The sequence below is a fragment of the Lithobates pipiens genome, unplaced genomic scaffold (genome assembly GCF_037356315.1).
Source record: "Lithobates pipiens isolate NorthernLeopardFrog02 unplaced genomic scaffold, aLitPip1_a1.2 Scaffold_16, whole genome shotgun sequence".
Lineage (NCBI taxonomy): Eukaryota > Metazoa > Chordata > Amphibia > Anura > Ranidae > Lithobates > Lithobates pipiens.
The window spans coordinates 612,297,339-612,316,607 of NW_027507748.1; the positions used below are offsets into that span (position 1 = coordinate 612,297,339).

The 19,269-nt window shown below is 42.9% G+C and overlaps 1 protein-coding gene across 5 annotated transcripts in view; it reads left to right on the forward strand.

Moving 5' to 3' along the window:
* WASF3 (WASP family member 3) overlaps window positions 1-19,269 on the forward strand; it is a 676,822-nt gene that overhangs the window by 638,383 nt on the left and 19,170 nt on the right. For all 5 annotated transcript variants that reach the window (XM_077484052.1, XM_077484053.1, XM_077484054.1 and 2 more), the window contains 3 exons: window positions 4,387-4,528; window positions 10,649-10,783; window positions 17,296-17,449. In XM_077484052.1, coding sequence (XP_077340178.1) covers window positions 4,396-4,528; window positions 10,649-10,783; window positions 17,296-17,449 — 422 coding nt within the window. In that variant the 5' untranslated portion in view covers window positions 4,387-4,395. The remainder of the gene's footprint in view (window positions 1-4,386; window positions 4,529-10,648; window positions 10,784-17,295; window positions 17,450-19,269) is intronic.

The window sequence follows — 19,269 nt, forward strand, 5'->3', positions numbered from 1 at the left end:
TGTGTGTGTGTGTGTGTGTGTGTGCTTTTATGTTAATATTACATTGTATATCCCTATATGTTGTGATTGTTTAGGTACGGTACCTGTCTAATAGCTTTTTGAAATTATCAATGCTCCCAACTGAAACCACCGCCTGTGAAAGAGAATTCCACATCCTTGCCGCTCTAAGGCTGCTTTCACACGGAGGCACTTTACAGGCGCTATAGCACTAAAAAACAGCACCTGCATAGCGCCTGTAAAGATCCTCTCCTCTCACTTCAGTGTGAAAGCCCTAGGGCTTTCACGCTGGAGCGGTGCAGTTGCAGGACAGTAAAAAAAGTCCTGCAAGCAACATCTTTGCAGTGCTGTAGGGGTGGTGTATATACCACTCCTAAAGCGCCCCTGCCCACTGAAATCAATGAGCAGCAGCGCCAAACCACGGATAACGCGCTGCTGCAGCGGCGCTTTGCCGGCAGTTTTAATCCTTTTTCGGCCACTAGCAGGGGTTAAAAGTGGCCCTGCTAGCAACTGAATAGCGCCGCTGAAAGTGCCGTTGCCCCCGACGCCTCAGTGTGAAAGCAGCCTTACTGTAAAGAACCCTCTATGCGGTTTAAGGTTAAACCGCTTCTCTTCTGATTTTTTTCCCTATTTACATTATTTGTACATTGAAATCATATCCCCTCTCAAGCGTCTCTTCTCCAGAGAGAACAAGTTCAGTGCTTGCAGTCTTTCCCCATAGCTGAGATCCTCCAGTCCCTTTAGTAGGCTACTTTTACACTGGGTCGCTTTACAGGTGCTACATCGCTAAAAATATCGCCTGCATAGCGCCTGTAAAGAGCCCCTCCTGTCTCTCCAGTGTAAAAGCTGAGTTCTTTCATACTGGAGCAGTTCGCTTGCAGGACTGTAAAAAAAGTCCTGCAATCAGCATCTTTGTAGCGGTGTAGGAGACACTCCTGTCCAATGAAAACAATGGGGCAGCTCTGCCAAACCGCCAACAAAGCGCCGCTGCAGCAGGCATTGCGGCCGGTTTTAACCCCTTTTCGGCCACTAGCGGGGGTTAAAACCACCCTGCCAGTGGCCAAATAGCGCTGCTAAATCTATGCCTGCCCACCCCATTGTGAAAGTAGCCTTAGCTTTGTTGCCCTTCTCTGGACTCTCTCCAGTTCCAGCACATCCTTTCTGAGGACCGGTGCCCAGAACTGGATGCCACATTCTAGGTGCGGCCAGACCAGAGTCTTGTAGAGTGGGAGAATTATCGTTTTATTTCTGGAGTTAATCCCCTTTTTAATGCATGCCAATATTCTGTTTGCTGTGCTTGCAGCAGCTTGGCATTGCATGCCATTGCTGAGCCTATCATCTACTAGGATCCCCAGGTCCTTTTCCATCCTGGATTCCCCCAGAGGTTCTCCCCCTAGCGAGTAAATTGCATTCATATTTTTGGCGCCCAAATGCATTATTTTATATTTTTCAACATTTAACCCCATTCACCATGTAGTTGCCTACCCCACCCTAGCAGCATAAGAATTAAAAACAGGTAATGTTTGAGAGAGTTTAGTTCCACTTTAACGTACACATTAGCCATATGTGAGGAACTGTGTCAAACGCTTTTGCAAAGTCCATGTATACTGTATACACAGCCACTCCTTTATCTGTTTTTGCTTACTTCCTCATCAAAAGAAAGCAGAATTGTTTGACAACGTCAGTCTTTCATGAATCAATGCTGTCTGTTGCTTCAAATATTGTTTTCTAGCAGAAGCTCTTCTATGCTCGTTTTTTTTTTTTTTTATTAAACTCCCAAGTATCTTCCCAGCCATAGAAGTTAAACTAACCCCTTTGATCCCATTTGTAATATAGGTAACATATTGGCTTTTCTGTAGTGGTACCGAGCCAGTCATTAAAGGAGAAGTACAGCTATTGTTTGGCTGTACTTCTCCTGTGGATTACAGGAGGGCAGTTTGTTTTACACTCCTGTGTCCTGTTTTCAGCAGACAGCAGGCTGAAGCCTGCTAATGTCACAGAGCTGGTCCAGGCTCAGGCAGGATCATGACAATGAAGTTGGGATCTGCTCACATGCCTGGACTGGCACCCGGCTCAGCCTCTCAGCGAGCCACTGAGAGCCTGAGCTAGCCGCTCCTGCCCCCTCCACAGCCCAGCTCTCCAGTGAGCTGGCAGAGCAGAGAGCTGTGACTGACAGGAAGCTGTAAGAACTGAGCGAATGGCGGTGTTTGATCACTAAGTTCTCAGTGTTAGAACCGGCGGGGGACAGATGCAGCATCAGACCAATGCTGCATCCAGCTAGGTAAGTGTGATTCTACAATAAAACAGAACTCCATAATTCTCTTTTAACCACCTTATGCCAAAGCCATTTCTGACACTTTACATATACATTTAAAAATGGGGGGGGGGGGGGGGGGGTTACTAGACAATTACCTTTAAACATTATAGATGTTTTGAAAGCAGATACCCCTGAAATTAAAATGATGGTTGTTGCAATTTTTCTATGTTGCAGATTATTTGTATAAAACCCAATTTTTTGGTAAAAAAAAAAAAAAAAAAAGACGCTTAACATGTCACATTTTAAAATTACACACGTATGTGGAATGGAGACAAAATACGGTACATAAAAATCTCCAAAGTCTTTACAGGTTACCAGTCTATAGTTACACAGGAGGGCTATTAGCCCCCATATCTCTCCTCTGGCCAGTAAAAGCAGTCATAAAAGAGGACGTCCTGTACAAGCCATGGGACAGCTGCAGACCCACTCGGATCACTTGTACAGAAAAGCCCATCGCTTGCTGAAAATGTTGGTACTGGGATGATGGCTGCAGCTAACTTCCTGGTACAACCACTTCAACCTGGGGACATACAGGTACATCCTAAGGGGTTGAAGTGGTTGAAGAACCACAACAATTTAGAAACAATGGCTTTGAAATAACAGAGCTAAACTCTTTAACCACTTCCCACCCGGCCAATGCACATATACGGCCGGGTGGGAGCCGTCTACTCCTGATAGGACGTTCAGGAACGTCCATCAGAAGGAGCGGGATCGCGAGCGCGCGTGCCCGCGCAGCGGCGCGATCCCGATGCGCCCGTGTCACCCGGACACGGCGCATCTCAGATCGGCAGGAGGGCTCTGTGATCACAGAGCCCTCCTGATCACATGACGGCCGTGTCCAATCACGGCCGTCATGTGATGTAAACAAACAGTCGGTTGCCAGGCAATCGGCTCCTCCTCTCCTCACACAGAAGTCATCGCTGAGGAGAGGAGAGCAGATCGCTGCAGCCGGCTGATGATCAGTGAGTATGAGCTGTTTTTTACAGCTTTTTACTCACTGATCACCAGTCTAGTGTAAACACAAATCACCACACAGTAAACACACCACACAGTATAAACACAATGTCCCCACACATGTCCCCACAACATACATGTCCCCAAATAATAAAAACACATGTCCCTAATAATAAAAACATGTCCCCCACATATGTCCCACTAAAATCACATGTCCCAATGATTATCTGCACACATATGTACGTGATCACCTGCACACATATGTACATGATCATTTGCGTACATATGTCCGTGATCACACAAACCAATTATTATACACTTAACGGAATTTTTTTTACCAAAAACATGTAGCAGAATACATTTTGGCTTAAATTTATGACAAAATTTGATTTTATTGGATTTCTTTTAAAATAGAAAAAAGAAAATATTGTTTTTTTTCCCAAATTTCCGCTTTTTTGCGCTTATATGGCAAAAAATAAAAAACTGAGTCGTGAATAAATACCACCAAAATAAAGCTCTATTTGTGCGAACAAAATGATAAAAATTTCATTTGGGTACAGTGTAGCATGACTGCGCAATTGTCACTGAAAGCGCTAGAGCGATGAAAGCTGAAAATTGGGCTGGGAAGGAAGGGGGCGAAAGTGCCCTGTATTAAAGTGGTTAAGGACATTTGGTCTAGGTGCTTTATTTAACTTTTTTTTTTGTCTAAATGTTTTTGGACATATTAAATTTGATGCCATTGGGGGTATGTTAATTCTATCCTCATTATGGACATGAGCTACCAGTTTCTTCTACATGTTCAGACATGAGTTTTTAGCCTGCAGCGCTGTTCAAGCGTATTGTTTTCAACAGGGCATTTGTATAGAAGTCAATTAGATTGACTTCTATTCAACTACAGTGCCCGGGCATGGATAGAAATGTGTCCGGTCCCTGCTGAACCTGACAAATTTCAATCCATGAATAACCAGCAGTTTTTCACAATGCAATGTATATAAATGCATGTGAATGCAGCACACTTAAATGCAACTGTGAAAAAAGTAGACTACATCAAATATGTCATTGATTGCTTATTTGGTTGGGTTGATGAGTATAACATTTTTTTTCTCTCTTCGTTACAGCTATGAGCCATGCCGCTGGTCAAGAGGAACATAGAGCCCAGGCATCTCTGTCGGGGAACTGTGCCAGATGGGATCACCAGTGAACTGGAATGTGTAACCAATAATACACTTGCAGCGATCATCCGACAGCTTAGCAGCCTGAGTAAGCACCCTTTATTTGCACTTTTCTCTTGTATAAACGAATGCAGATGAATATTTTTTAGTATAAATGGTACAGTATAGGCATTTACTTGCTCTTGCTCTGATCAAGCCAGTGGGTTAAACAGAAAAAACTGACCCCACTTGCCCCATCAGCATACACTGATCAGCGCTGGAGCCATTGCCTCAAAGCGCTGATCTAATGCTGTTTTTCAAGTATGACCATTCGTCAGAAGCTGTTCATTAGACTGGCTTCTCTTAAACAGTCAGAGGTACACACAAGACCAGATGTTGGCCAGTTCAGCGGTCCGTGCTTACCCTGCTTTATAAAATCCAATCACTTTCAACCAGCAGTTCAAGTGACAGTCTAACAAAACAAAAATCTAAAGAGCATGTCACTGTAACAGTAGAGGTTTTAAAACCCATATTAGGAGGCCCATGTCTTCTATCTTCACTCTTTAGAAGAGCTGCAACCTACATCAAACTCTTCAACATTTGAAACTCCATGGAGTGTCTGGTGCCTGAGTGTCCCCGTTGCACACTGTGGTTCTATTTGCATGACTACAGGACACAGCAGTGATGTAGGGATCAAAGGATGGAAGCATAGTGCAAACAGGAGTACACAGACGTATGCATAATGCCTACTACATCGGGCAAAAATAGAGTTGCTTTAATAACCAAAATGACCAAACTGATCAAAGCAGTTTACCTAAACTTAATTGAAAGGGGGGTATTTAGTAAAACTGATTCCCGCTGTGGGAATCTCCAGGCAAAGTGCACTGTGAGTCAAGCGGTGGCCTCCGTGTGGGAATTTTTGCCATTTTGTTGGAATGCTGACAACTATACTAATGCCGCGTACACACGATCGGAATTCTCGTCAGAAGAAGCTCTGATAGTTTTCCCGATGTATTTCCGATGGAATTCCGCTCAAGCTGTCTTGCCTACACACGGTCACACCAAATTCCGATAGTTTAGAACGCAGTGACGTACAACACGTACGTCGGAACTAGAAAAAGGAAGTTCAATAGCCAGTAGCCAATAGCTTCTGTCTCGTAGTTGAATCTGAGCATGCGTGATTTATTGGAGTGTCGGAATTGCATACACACGATCGGAATTACCAATAGAAAGTTTTTCCGTCAGGAAAATTGAGAACATGCTATCAATTTTTGGCTGGCGGAAATTCAGACAGCTAAAGTCCGATGGAGCATACACACGGTCGCATTTTCCAATGAAAAGCTCTCATCTGTCTTTTTCTGGCCGGAATTCCGACCGTGTGTACGCGGCATTAGAGACACAAACTAGACCAGTGATGCCGAACCCTGGCACCCCAGATGTTTTGGAACTACATTTCCCATTTCCCATGATGCTCATGCGCTCTGCAGTGCAGTCGATGTAGTTCCAAAACATCTGGGGTGCCAAGGTTCGCCATCTGTGCACTAGACAGACTCCTCTATTATTAGCCAAAGGCTGTGGCATTTCTTTCTGGCCCTAGTAACGGCTGATGGCGAGTACCCCCGTCCTTGAAGCCCCCTCCCCCCCTGAAATCCATGATGGGAAACAGCGCCCAACAACAATTTTAATACCCTGTGGCTTTTGGTGACATATATACAGGCACAGTGCAATATTTGTCCATCGGATACACTCCTGAGGAAAAAGGGAATTGTTACTTTGCCCCCTAATTCACCTATACCAACTATACTTCTGATTAAAAAATCTTTGCATTTATGCATAAATGATGCCATTATGTAATTTCTATACACCAGCAGGCCGCAATTTTTCTTGTTTTTATCTTTAATGGTTTTTTATATGTTTGCCTAATAAATGTCAACATTTTAAATATACTTTTCATGTGGTAGCCTTAAAAAGTCCCAGGGGGGATAATCTTCCTTGGTGTGTATATTTAGTAAAACTGGAGCAGACAGAATCTTGAGCAACTATGCATAGTTACCAATTGGGCTTCTATTCTCATTTTGTTCAAATAAAGTATAGCTAAAGGCAAAACCTTTTTTTTTAGATTTGGATAGAGTGGAGATGGATTAGAACAACTGTCTTTTTTGCTGTCTGTGTCCCCGTTAAGGAGATTAACCGTCTCGATTTGTCCTGTTTACCGTTATCACTGAAAGTGAAAGTAAAAGTATTTTCAAAATTTTAGGTTGTTACCTAAAAAGTAAGAGAGGGGACATCTTCCAATGTAGGGGACTACTTCTGGGAACCCGGGGGGGCAGAGCATTTTCCATCTTTTCTATTTTTCATGTCCGTTGGGCATTGTGATTGACGGTGAATTTACGTATAGGGGCACCTTTTTTTTTATTTTTTATATCCCCTAGCGGTATTCCCGAGTGTGGCTCGTGGGTGAGATTTCAGTACCATTAGCGGTAACCCCGAGCTGCTGTTGTACAGTCGCTGGATCTTCTGCCCGATGCACTGTGTGCCCTGGCTTCTGTTCCCTGCGAGTGTTGCAACGCAGGGGGGTGGAACCGGCGGCAAATTCAAACAGTATAAAACACAAATACACTGATACATTGTAATCCTATTGGATTACATTACTAAATAAAATAGAATTGACCTTAGTTTGCCCCCAGTGCTTTATCCAGTGTCATTGCCTGAAGTTTTACTGTACTTTCTGTCTGGAAACTGCAGAGCGACCATGGCATCAAAAAGGCAAGCCTCTACCTCAAAAGCAGCATATTACCTGCTGGAAAACAGCAACAGTGATACAGAATCACTTGCAGAATTGAGTGATAGAGATTCGTGGGGAAGTTCGTCATCAGGTACAGAAAGCGATTTCAGAAATGATCCTGCGACTGTGCCCAGTGATGTGCGGAATTGGTGCTTGATTGACTGCGGTACGGAGCATGCAGCTCCCCCAAGATTCCCATTTACTGGAGCACCTGGTATCAAAGTGGATGCGGAAGATAACAATCCATTGGCATACCTCCAACTCTTTTTGACCGCAAGGTTATATAAAAAATTGTTACGGAGACAAATCAGTACCAGGAACAACAAGCTGCTGCGCATCAGAGATTTGCAAGGAGCGGAAAGTGGGAACCAGTGACCAAAGAAGACATCTGGAAATTTCTGGGCCTCATAATTCTTTGGGGAGTGGTGGGGAAACCCCTGCAGTGGTATTGGACAACCAACAAATTGCTAGCCACTCCTTTTTTTGGCATCGTCATGTCGGAGTACAAATTTTCTGTTATAATGAAATATTTGCACTTTCAAAATAATGAAGAATTTGATGAGACTTCTCATCCAGCACCAAAACTGAAAAAGATTTAGGAGGTATATCAAATTATTCAGAAAAATTTCCAGCAGACCTATGTACCAGATAGAGACATCAGTATCGACGAAAGTCTAATGGCCTACAAAGGAAGACTCAGCTAGATACAGTATATTGCGTCTAAGAGAGCACAATTTGGCATAAAATCATTCATTCTCTATGAATCCAGCACTTCAATCCTTTACACTGGGAAAGGAACCAAGTTCAACAAAAGATTCAGTAATTATGGAATGGCAACCGCTTCCGTTCTTACTTTGATTAAACCATTGGTGAATCAGGGCTACTGTGTAACCACAGATAATTTTTACACATCTCCAGAACTCTATGAGTTCCTTCTACAGCATAAGACGGATGCATATGGGACCGTTAGAGCTAACCGGCATGACATGCCACCAACCGTTGGCAGAAAAAAGCTCAAGGCAGGAGAAATAGTTGCCTGGCAGAAAGGCAGAACAATGGCACTGAGATGGTGCGACAAAAAAGATGTGTGCCTAATGAGTACTATTCACAACACCTCTAATGTCATGGTACACACAAAAGGTGGAAAAGACGTAATGAAACCACAAGTCGGGATGGACTACAACCACACCATGGGAGGTGTTGACAGAGCTGACCAGGCCATGACTTTTTATCCAGTCATGAGAAAGGAACAAAAATAATTACAAAGAAATCTTCAGGCATCTTCTTAAACAGTGCCTGTGGAATGCTTTCATTCTTCTAAAAAAAAAAAAAAAAAAAAAAAAGAGTGACAAGCCTGTGGTTCATGCGGACTTTGTTTGGAAAGTTGCCAAACGTATATTTCTCAGGCACCAAACACCAATGACTGTAAATAGATCTGGACCTCGTGCTGCTGGCATTGTGAACCTGGAACGCCTGACTGGTCATCACTTTAGGACCTCATTCCACCAACAGAAAAGAAGGAAGCACCCGCAAGGATGTGTGTGGTTTGCTGCTCTAAGCGTGATGACACAGGAAGGAAAATCAGAAAAGAAACCAGGTTCTACTGTCCTGACTGTGACGTCAGACTTTGTGCTGTACCATGTTTTAAAATTTTCCACACCTGGGACGCTTACTGAAGCACCCTTGTTTGGCCAAAAAAAATGTCAGTGTTTTTGATTATGTTATTTACTAAAATGTATTGCATAAAATTATTATTATTTGTTATTATTTATAGTTATTTATTATATTATAATTTATGATTTTGTGTTTCAAACTTTATCATACCCAGGATGTCTACTAGACTCTGATTTGGACAGATTTAAGTGCGTTATTCCTAAGAATTTCAGGCCTACAATATTAAATGCCAAATTTAGATGCAAAATAATGGTACCGCTTTCAGCACCTAAAATCAGAAATAATCATACCGCCAGGGAGGTTAATAAAGGACTTGTCAAAAACGTTTTTCTGTTTTTTTTTTTACTTTGATGCTTTTTTGTTGGTGAATAGGTACGGGTATAATGTACTCAATACCCATTCCCGGGGGGGGGGGGGGGGGGGTTATGTGAATGGGTATTGGGTACATTATACCTATACCCATTCACCAAAAAAAAGTGTAAAAGTAAGAAAAACAGAAAACCATTTTTGACAAATCCTTTATTAAAGAAAAAAAGATGTCCCTCGATGTAAATTCACCATCAATCACAATGCCCGACGGACCTAAAAAATAGAAAAAATTGAAAATGCTCCGTCTCCATGGGAGGCCTCCCACCGACTGCTCTCTCTATACTTTGACAGTTCTTACATAGGCAAGAGGTGGAGCTACCCGGTTACATCACCCGTTGTTACGATGTACCCGATACCCATTCACATAGGGTAGGGGCCCGGATCTGGGGGCCCACTTGTTAAAGGTGGCTTCCAGATTCCGATAAGCCCCCCACATGCAGACCCCGACAACCACAGCACAAGATTGTCGGGAAGAGGCTCTTGTCCCCATCAACATGGGGACATGTTGGTGCAGCGGCCGGTGCTGCGGTGCGGCGCCACAAAGACTCCGGCGTTGTGCCGCCGCACCGATTCTCAAAAGTAGTTTCTGCACTACTTTTTGCCAACTTTGGGGATGATTTCAATAGACATCTGTGCATTAACCCACACAGATGTCTCTCAAATCACTTTTGAACTTGCAATGAAATGTGAGTTTGAAATTGTGCAAGTCAGCTAAACTCGTGCAATTTCAAACCTGCCTCCAATGTGAACAAGGGCTTTGGCAACGGTGCACAATTGTCGTGCAACAAACACAAACGTGGTGACATACTACAAGGAATTTCAGCTCTTCAGCACTACCCTTTGGGCCCTGTCTGCTAATTTCGTGTTTGGTGAGCATTGATTCTGAGCATGCGTGTTTGTACTTTCCACTTTTGTGTGGCAGATTTGTGTACTGACCGTACGAAAATCTGATGTCAAACCGTTGTCCTCCAAAAATTTACTAGCCTGCCATCCAAAATTTTTTGGCCGAAAGTTAGACAACAATTGTCAAAAGGAGCGTACTAACGGTAAGATTTTAGGACAACAGTCTGTCAACACACAATCCCCTGCCAACAATCGTACCATGTGTATGAGGCTTTAGACTGCACAATCATATTTAGATACCCTGTACCCTGCTGTAAAAGGAAAGTTGTGGAAGACCCTGAAAATGGAGGTTGTGAGTACATTGGCTACGAGACTGTATACCTATTTATGTTACTTCAATTTGGCTTTAAGACACAGCAATCTGAATAGCAAATCAGCAAAAGGAGAAAACATCTTTTTTGCTGGTTGTGCATTTTTTGCTGCTGGTTGTATGAACTATGTGGCTGTCAGATGAGCATGGTTTGTGTGTGTTTTGACATATTTTTCTCTGTTTGGCAGGCAAGCATGCTGAAGACATATTTGGCGAGTTGTTTAATGAGGCGAACACTTTCTACATCAGAGCAAATTCTCTTCAAGACAGAATTGATCGGCTTGCTGTCAAAGTCACCCAGCTGGATTCAACAGTGGAAGAGGGTGGGTGATTGCACAGAAGCCGCTCTATTAGAAGTGTGACACGTACAGACACTATTAATTACCTGGCAACGGCTGGCTCCTAGCAGGAGATCGCCACTGTCCCTCTGAGCGTGTTGTTGCTATCTTAAGTATTAATTGGCTAGCAACATATTGCAGCTTACCCTCTCTCCATAATTTGTATGAAAACTTGTTCTGGCTGATTCGGAAACGGCCAAGTTCTCGCCTACACACATTTGTATAATGAGACTTTATGGTTTATAATTGCATTTATAGCAATGTGTAATTGTCCTGGCTTGATAAAATTAAGTGCTTATCTTGTATCTGAAATGGCTGTTCCCAAGCTACGAGGCCTGCATGTGTTTTATTGGAGACCCTTTACCTTACTGCTTAGACATTTTTTTTTTATTTGCATTTTAGTCTTTTGATGTTTATTATTATTTATTATTATATATTATATATTTTTTGTGATTTTTTATTTTTTTTTGCTCTTTGTTTATTTTTAAATTGCCCTTAAAAAAAAACCCCAGAAGAGAAGCTGGTAGATTAGTAGTCATTGCAAATTTGTCCCTCCTGCGTTTTTAAGGGGTCGGGTTGACTAAAACGGAAATTGCTGTTATGACTGAATCATCCACTGGCCTCTCATCTCTGAAATTTTGGCAACCGTTTTTTTGCCCTACTTATGAATTCTTACTACTTCTGCTGCAGACAAGAGAATTTCACTGCCCTAGCCTCTAATCAATATTGTGTGTGAAGACCAATTCTAGTAATCTCCATGTAATCATGGTAGTGGACCGTTAAAGAAAGTCAGGTGTAGAGGTCACCTACATAGTCCTTGGAGAACTTGAAGTGTATTTCCACTTTTGCATTCAAATTTGAGAATTCGCCACTATGTTTATGTTTTCTCATTCACATGGAATACAATTTATATATATATATATATATATATATATATATATATATATATATATATATATATTTCTTCTCTTTTAGATGTTTCTTATGAGAGAGCCACATGGCTCACTTCAGGGATTTTTGAACAGTGTCAGAGTGAATCTGTCCTAAGGACGGGCTGTGTCTCCTCTCATTAACCTAGAAGCTGGGCCTCTAAACCTTTAACCATTTAAGACGATGTTCAAATCTAGCTTAAAACTGTTAATGAGATCTGCCAACACAGTACAGACAGGGTTAATTATGGCAAACACTGGTGCCCAGCCCCCTCAAAAACAAGGAAAACTAGTAGGATTTTACAGGGCTGGAATTTCCAGAATAGGACAAAAAGGGTAAGCTGCCATTTTTAAAGTTGAACTCTTAGCACAACAAATTATTTAAAATGTCATATTCCTTAAAGTTGTGTATTTTTTTAAAATAACAAACATGTTATACTTACAGTATCTCACAAACCATTGCACAGAGCAGGTACAGTATCTCACAAAAGTGAGCACACCCCTCACATTTTTGTGACAAGAAATTACACTTTGCTACAATGTAAAATAGGGAGTGTACAGTTTGTATACAAGGTACATTTGCTGTCCCCTCAAAATAACTCAACACACAGTCATCAATGTCTAAACCGCTGGCAACAAAAGTGAGTACACCGCAGAAAATGCCCAATTAGCCATTTTCCCTCCCAGGTGTCATGTGACTCCTTAGTGTTACAAGGTCTCAGGTATGAATGGGAAGCAGGTGTATTAAATGGCAAAGAATTCTCTGAGGATCTGAAAAAAGAATTGTTGTTCTACATAAAGATAGCCTACACTATAAGAAGATTGCCAAGACCCTGAAACTGAGCTGCAGCACGGTGGCCAAGACACTCTGAACAGGCATCGCCATGGTCCACCAAAGATGTTGAGTGCACATGCTCAGCGTCATATCCAGAGGTTGTCTTTGGGAACTAGACATATGAGTTCTGCCAGCATTGCTGCATAGACCATATGCTGCACACTGCATCAAATTGGCTGTCATCCCAGAAGGAAGCCTCTTCTAAAGATGATGCACAGGATAGTCTACAAACAGATTGATGAAGACAACCAGACTAAGGACATGGATTATTGGAACCATGTCCTGTGGTCTAATGAGACCAAGATAAGCTTATTTGGTTCAGATGTGTCAAACATGTGCTGCGGCAACCAGGTGAGGAGTATAGAAACAAGTGTGTCTTGCCTACAGTCAAGCATGGGGGTTTAAGTGTCATGATCTGGAGCTGCATGAGTGCTGCTGGCACTGGGGTGCTACAGTTCTTTGAGGGAACCATGAATGCCAACATGTACTGTGACATACTGAAGCAGAGCATGATCCCCTCCCTCCATAGACTGGGACGCAGAGCATTATTCAGACATGATAACGACCCCAAACACACCACCAAGACGACCACCGTCTTTCTAAAGAAGCTGAGGGTAAAGGTGAAGGACTGGCCAAGCATGTCTCCAGACCTAAACCCTATTGAGCATCTGTGGGGCATCCTCAAAGGGAAGGTGGAGGAGCGCAAGGTCTCTTAACTTCCACCAGCTAAGTGATGTCGTCATGGACGAGTGGAAGAGGACTCCAGTGGCAACCTGTGAAGCTCTGGTGAACTCCATGCCCAAGAGGGTTAAGGCGGTGCTAGAAAATAATGGTGGTCACACAAAATATTGACACTTTGGGCCCAATTTGGACATTTTCACTTAGGGTGTACTCACTTTTGTTGCCAGTGGTTTAGATTAATTAATTGATTAATGGCTGTGTGTTGCATTATTTTGACGGCACAGCAAATTTACACTGTTATGCAAGCTGTACACTCACTACTTTACATTGTAGCACAGTTTCATTTATTCAGTGTTGTCCCAAGAAAATATATAATAAAATATATACAAAAATGTGAAGGGTGTACTCCCTTTTGTGAGATACCGTACCTGCTCTGTGCAATGGTTTTGCACAGAGCAGCCCCAATCCTCCTCTTTTTGGGTCCTCCGCCAGCAGCCTTGGCTCCCCCTTCCTGCTGAGTGCCTCCAATAGCAAGCCTTTTGCTATAGTGGACAATGGCTCCCACTGCTGTGTGAGCCAGTGAGGAGAGAGAGACCCGCTGCTCACATGCACATTGTTGGACCAAGATGAGGCTCAGATAAGTATAATCACACTGAAACGTAGTCTAAAACTGCACTGCAGTGATCTACAATAAAGTGCAGACATGCTGTACTGGACAAGCTTGCGTGTAATTGTACAGTAGTGCAAAGACATGAATGCTGTGTTTTTTGTGCACTTCAAATAAAGTTTTTGTTTGAAAAAAATGGGAGCTGTGTGATGTGCTGAATCATGCACCACACTGCCCCCTATCTCCAGCTCACGATAGCTGCTTTACAGTAGACCACTGTGGTTGAGGGTGTTCCAGCTGTCAGTCACCTGTGGGAGGGACCCATCATACCCTACCCTCTATAGTCAACCTGCAGAAAACTACAAGAGTGGGCAGAGATGAGACCAGTCGCCTTGCACAAAGAAGGGAAAAAAAGCAATAACTGGTCATTATAAAACCTCTCCACAGGGACAAAGTTTGGATTACGACACAGATCTGGTAAAACAAAAATACACAAAGCCTCTTGAGAAGGGTAGTAAGGCAGGATGCAATGATGTTTTCAGGAAGCTATGTACAGCACCCCATCGGACCCTCCCATCAGCCATGAACGGATTGCCCTGCACTGAGACTCAATGATGATATCACTGAGCATGAAATTATATAATAATAATAATAAGCGATTTGATTTATAAAATTCATTAGAATATTAATGAGAGGGAGGGGAGGAACCTAACAAGGTAAATTTTAAGCAGATTAAACTTCAGGTTTAAAACCTAGGTTTAGCTGTGTGTTTAAATTGAAAAAAAAAATCTGAACCCCCAACTCCTTGTAAAATTAAAAAAGCTATACCTGATGTCTGTTATAATAGTAGAAATAAAGTCCTGACCATAAAAAGCAACATTTTACATTAAACAGCTGATGTCCTCTTAGTTCTTTTAAAGCACTACTCATAGAAGAAGGGCTGTGTAGAAAAATATGTCTTGGGAGCCTTTTCTTTACATCTGTGGCTGATGATAAAGAACAGTTTTATAGAAAATGGATTGGATTTTAAAATCTTTGATGCCATTCATACTTGCAAAGAGTAGATTAGCAGCAGGGTGTAGTCACATCTGTGAGGAGGTAGGTAGGGAAGCTTTCTGGAGCATCTTCAAGCTGTGAAATGAAATTAGAAGGTGAAAGACACCCCACTAGCACGTCTGGCTTATTCACCAAGTATAAAAGCCAAATCGGAGCCAGGAAGCTGTGGGAGGATGGATTGAAGAAAATTATAGCATGTGGGGAAAAGCTTTGACGATAATGGCAGAGAATAATCAGTGCACACAGGTTAGGGATATCTGAAATGGAGTTTCAGTATGGGCTTCTCATTATGGACCTTTGTATAAAAACTCCTATTTTGAAAATGTGTAGTTTTTCTTTTTAAAATGGGTTCCTAAAGTGGCTTTCCCTGCAAAATTGTATATGATATAGAACTGGGCTTGGGCTGTATGTCGGCCGAACAGTGTCTGCATCCAGTCTGACCATCTAGCATACATATTTAGTCTTTATTGGCCATGCCCTTGTGTACACATTCTTTTTTATCAGTGTCGCTGCCCCCCACCACACGGTGCATAAGCAACGTCCACGCGTTGTATGTCCCCCCAGAGGGACTAGCTTGCGTCTCAAATCTCAGTGTATACTGTAGATCCTTGCTGACTAAATTCCCTAGCAGCCACAGTGTCTATGCCACTTCATACAAAATCCTCCCCAGACTCAATTTTCTTTTTCTTCTCACCATGCCCTCCACTTCCCAATCAACCGTTTCCTTCCCGGCATCCTCTACTAGTGTAACACAATCAGCTGTTGCTCCTCCAGCACCAATTGGCAACACTCAGCTCCCATTCTTTCCCCAGTCCAATTTCAGCTTCCATTCTACCTTCTTTCTCCAGGCACAGTCATATTTTATGCTACACGTACACTGGCCACCCCTAAACGTAACTCTCCTGGCAGCAGAAAAATGCTAAATATGCCAAAGAAAGTGGTACCGCATTTTTGTCACGTTGCGATTTTTGCCAAAACGCTCCTGTCCTGAAGGCCAGTCTTCTGCGTTCAGGGGAGGGACGTTTAACTGCCCATAAACTGTACATGGACACACAGGCTTTTATGGAGTTGTGTTCAGGAACTTTAGCCAAAAAGCGCCAAAAGCTCTTAAACTCACGTTTAGGAGCAGCAGTGTACATGAGACCTAATTGTGCCCTCCAGCTATGCTGTACCTTAATCTGTCTATTCTCTCAAATGGCCTGTGGTGAGATCACCCTCAGCCTCCTCTAAACCTTTGTCGACGATCAGTTCCTACTGCCTTTTGTCTCTTTCCTGGTCCATGATAATCTCCCTACTGCCTCCATTCTTTCACATCCCCTGTCCTTGATCAGATCTCTTCCTCCTTTCTCAAATCCCATCCATTAACGATGATCTAATTTTGTCTTCCTATGCTCCTTGGTACATGATCAGTTTATGCATTGTCCCTTCTCTTTCGCCTCTCTGGTCAGCTCTAGCTCTGCTTTGTCTGCTTTTCCCAATATTCCATTGTTCACAGTTGCATTCCTCCACCCTCAGCTTCCATACTGTTCCCTTAGGCCCTCTGCTCAACAACCAGTTGCCATTCTGCCTCCTGTATATCCCCATGTTCAGTCGTAATTTTGACATTTCTTTGTTCTTGTACAGTAATGGCTTCTGTGTTTTATGATTTGTTTTTTTGTTTTTTTTTTGGGGGGGGGGGGGATCATTTCTATGACATAGATATAATATCTAATATATCTTTATATATAATATCTGCCCTTAGCAGCAGCATATCCAAATCTAAGTAGTTGTCCCCTCTCTTAGTGAAGTGGGCAGGGAAGTGTTAAAGGGAAACTCCACCCAAAAGTGGAACTTCCGCTTTCAGTATGCCTCGTCCCCTTACATTTGGCATGCGATTATTTTTTTGGGGGGGGGAGTGGGCCTAGTTTTGACAGGTACCCAGCTCCCACTTCCTACTCTTGTCGCCTCTCCCCCTAGGCGACTCCTCCTCTCCTCCCTCTCTGCAATCTCATGGTACACGTCACAGGTCCCAGAAGATTGCTTGGCCGCTAAGTGAGAGCAGCGCAAATCGCGTATGCGCAGTGCGCACCCGGCTGTGAAGCTGCAAGCTGTCACAGCCAGGTGCCCACACTTGCAATGCCAACGCTGCAGAGAAGTGGGGAGAGGACCAAGGCTTCAGGCAGCTGCATCTCTGGACCATGGAACAGGTGAGTGTCTGTTTGTTAAAAGTCAGCAGCTACACTTTTTGTAGTTGCTGACTTTTAATAAACTTACAAATGAGTGGAACTCCACTTTAAGTGCCAATAATGGTGATGGTGGCATGTGCAATGCATCAGAGAATTGAGAAATGTTTTAATTTTTAGATATTTCTGGGCAATATTTGTTACTAATTTTTTTTTCTGTTTTATAGTTTCACTCCAAGACATCAACATGAGGAAAGCGTTCAAAAGTTCTACCACCCAGGACCAACAAGTTGTTTCTAAGGAGAGCATTCCTAACCCAGTGACAGAGATCTATAATACCAGTGATAAACCGCCTCCCCTTAACATACTCACTCCATACAGGTCAGTGAATTACTGACAGTTTTTCTTTTTTTCTTTTATTGTGTTTTTTTTTTTTATAAGGAATGTATATTTTTTTATATTTGCTTTATTATGTGTTGGACTAAATGTGAATCGTTTTTTTTTCTTGTTCATTGAGGGACACAGAAATTAAGAGACTGTCAGGTTAAACTTCTGCTTGCAGGAGAATTTGGACACTGTCAAACAAAAAGGGGTGGCTCAGTGGTGTACAAGTGTCTTAGGAGCATAGATGTCTTTTCTCTGCTTTGCTGAGAAGTCTTACTTTTTTGTTGGCTACTTTTTCTTCAGTCAAGTTTCCGCTACAAGCTGCTGAGCTGATCTGTATATGCAGTTACCTGGACCAGCTGCTCCTTAGCCCGTATGCGGACCCCAATGGCCAGGAATATTGCAGGGTTAGCCTGGAATGTGTCCTTCAGGCATTGGGCTCTGCATTGTGGTGCTAGCCGTGGGGCACTTTCCAGATCCATAGTCCCAGGTGTGGTGTAACCCTTCTCTCTGGAGACTCACCTTTTGAGTAGGACATGGGTGTAACTGAAGAAACTACCTTGTTACTGCGGCCACCAGGAGTTTAAAATTCCCACTTTTCCTCAGTTTATGGCAGGATGAGTTAACATTGAGGGACTGAACACAGGCATCATCCGCTGGGTGGAGTGTTGAGCATGTGCTGAACTCTTTCCCACTACTCAGTGAAGAGGAATCTCCTTCTGCCACTGCTCTGGACTCTAAATGACACATGGATTTTACCTTGATTTGTCTCTACTGCCCATATACAGTGACTCGGTCACCTTCATCTGCCTAACCTTTCCATCTAGCAGCAGTTGATGAGTATTCAGGGTGATCTTTCTTTCCCTTGCCGTATGCTGCAACATGTCAGATTCCAGACATACAGTGAGGAAAATAATTATTTGATTTCCTGCAGATTTTTTAAGTTTGCCCACTTACAAAGAAATGAAGGGTCTATAATTTTTTTCATAGGTGTATTTTAAATAACAGAGACAGAATATCAACCAAAATCCATAAAAAACACATTAAAAAATGCTATAAATTAAGTTGCAGTTCAGTGAGTAATATAAGTATTTGATCCCCAAGCAAAACATGACTTGGTACTTGGTGGAGAAAACCTTGTTGGCAAGCACAGAGGTAAGATATTTCCTGTAGTTATTGACCAGGTTTTGCACACATCTCCGGAGGGATTTTGGTCCACTTTTCTTTACTGATCTTCTCTAAATCCTTAAGGTTTCTTGACTGCCTCTTGGCAACTTGAAGTTTCAGCTCCCTCCATAAATTTTCTATAGGATTAAGGTCTGGAGATTGGTTAGACCACTCCATGGGCTTCTTCTTGAGCCACTCCTTTGTTGCCTTGGTAGTATGTTTTGGGTCATTGTCATGCTGGAAGACCCATCCATGACCCATCTTCACTGTTCTGGGAAGAAGGATAGTGCCCCTCCGTGCTCCACTCCCCCTTCGTGTTCTGCTCCCCCCTCCATGTCTGGCTCCCTTCTCCATGCTCTGCTCCCCCCCCCCGTGATTGACTCCTCCCTCTGTGCTTGGCTCCTCCCCCTCCGTGCTTTGCTCCCCCCTCTGTGCTCCACTCCTTTCTCCTTTTGTCCTGGATCTTTCCAGATGGAGTGCGGAGGAAGGAGACAGAAAATCTGTCATTTACAGGCTCCTTCCTTTTCCGAATGCACAGAATCAGTGATTACTGACTCCATTCATAACTTTCACTGTCTGCCTCTGTCTCCTCTCCATTCATCTCCAGTGCAGATGAGGCTCCATAGAAAGGAACTAGGGAATCTTTGTTA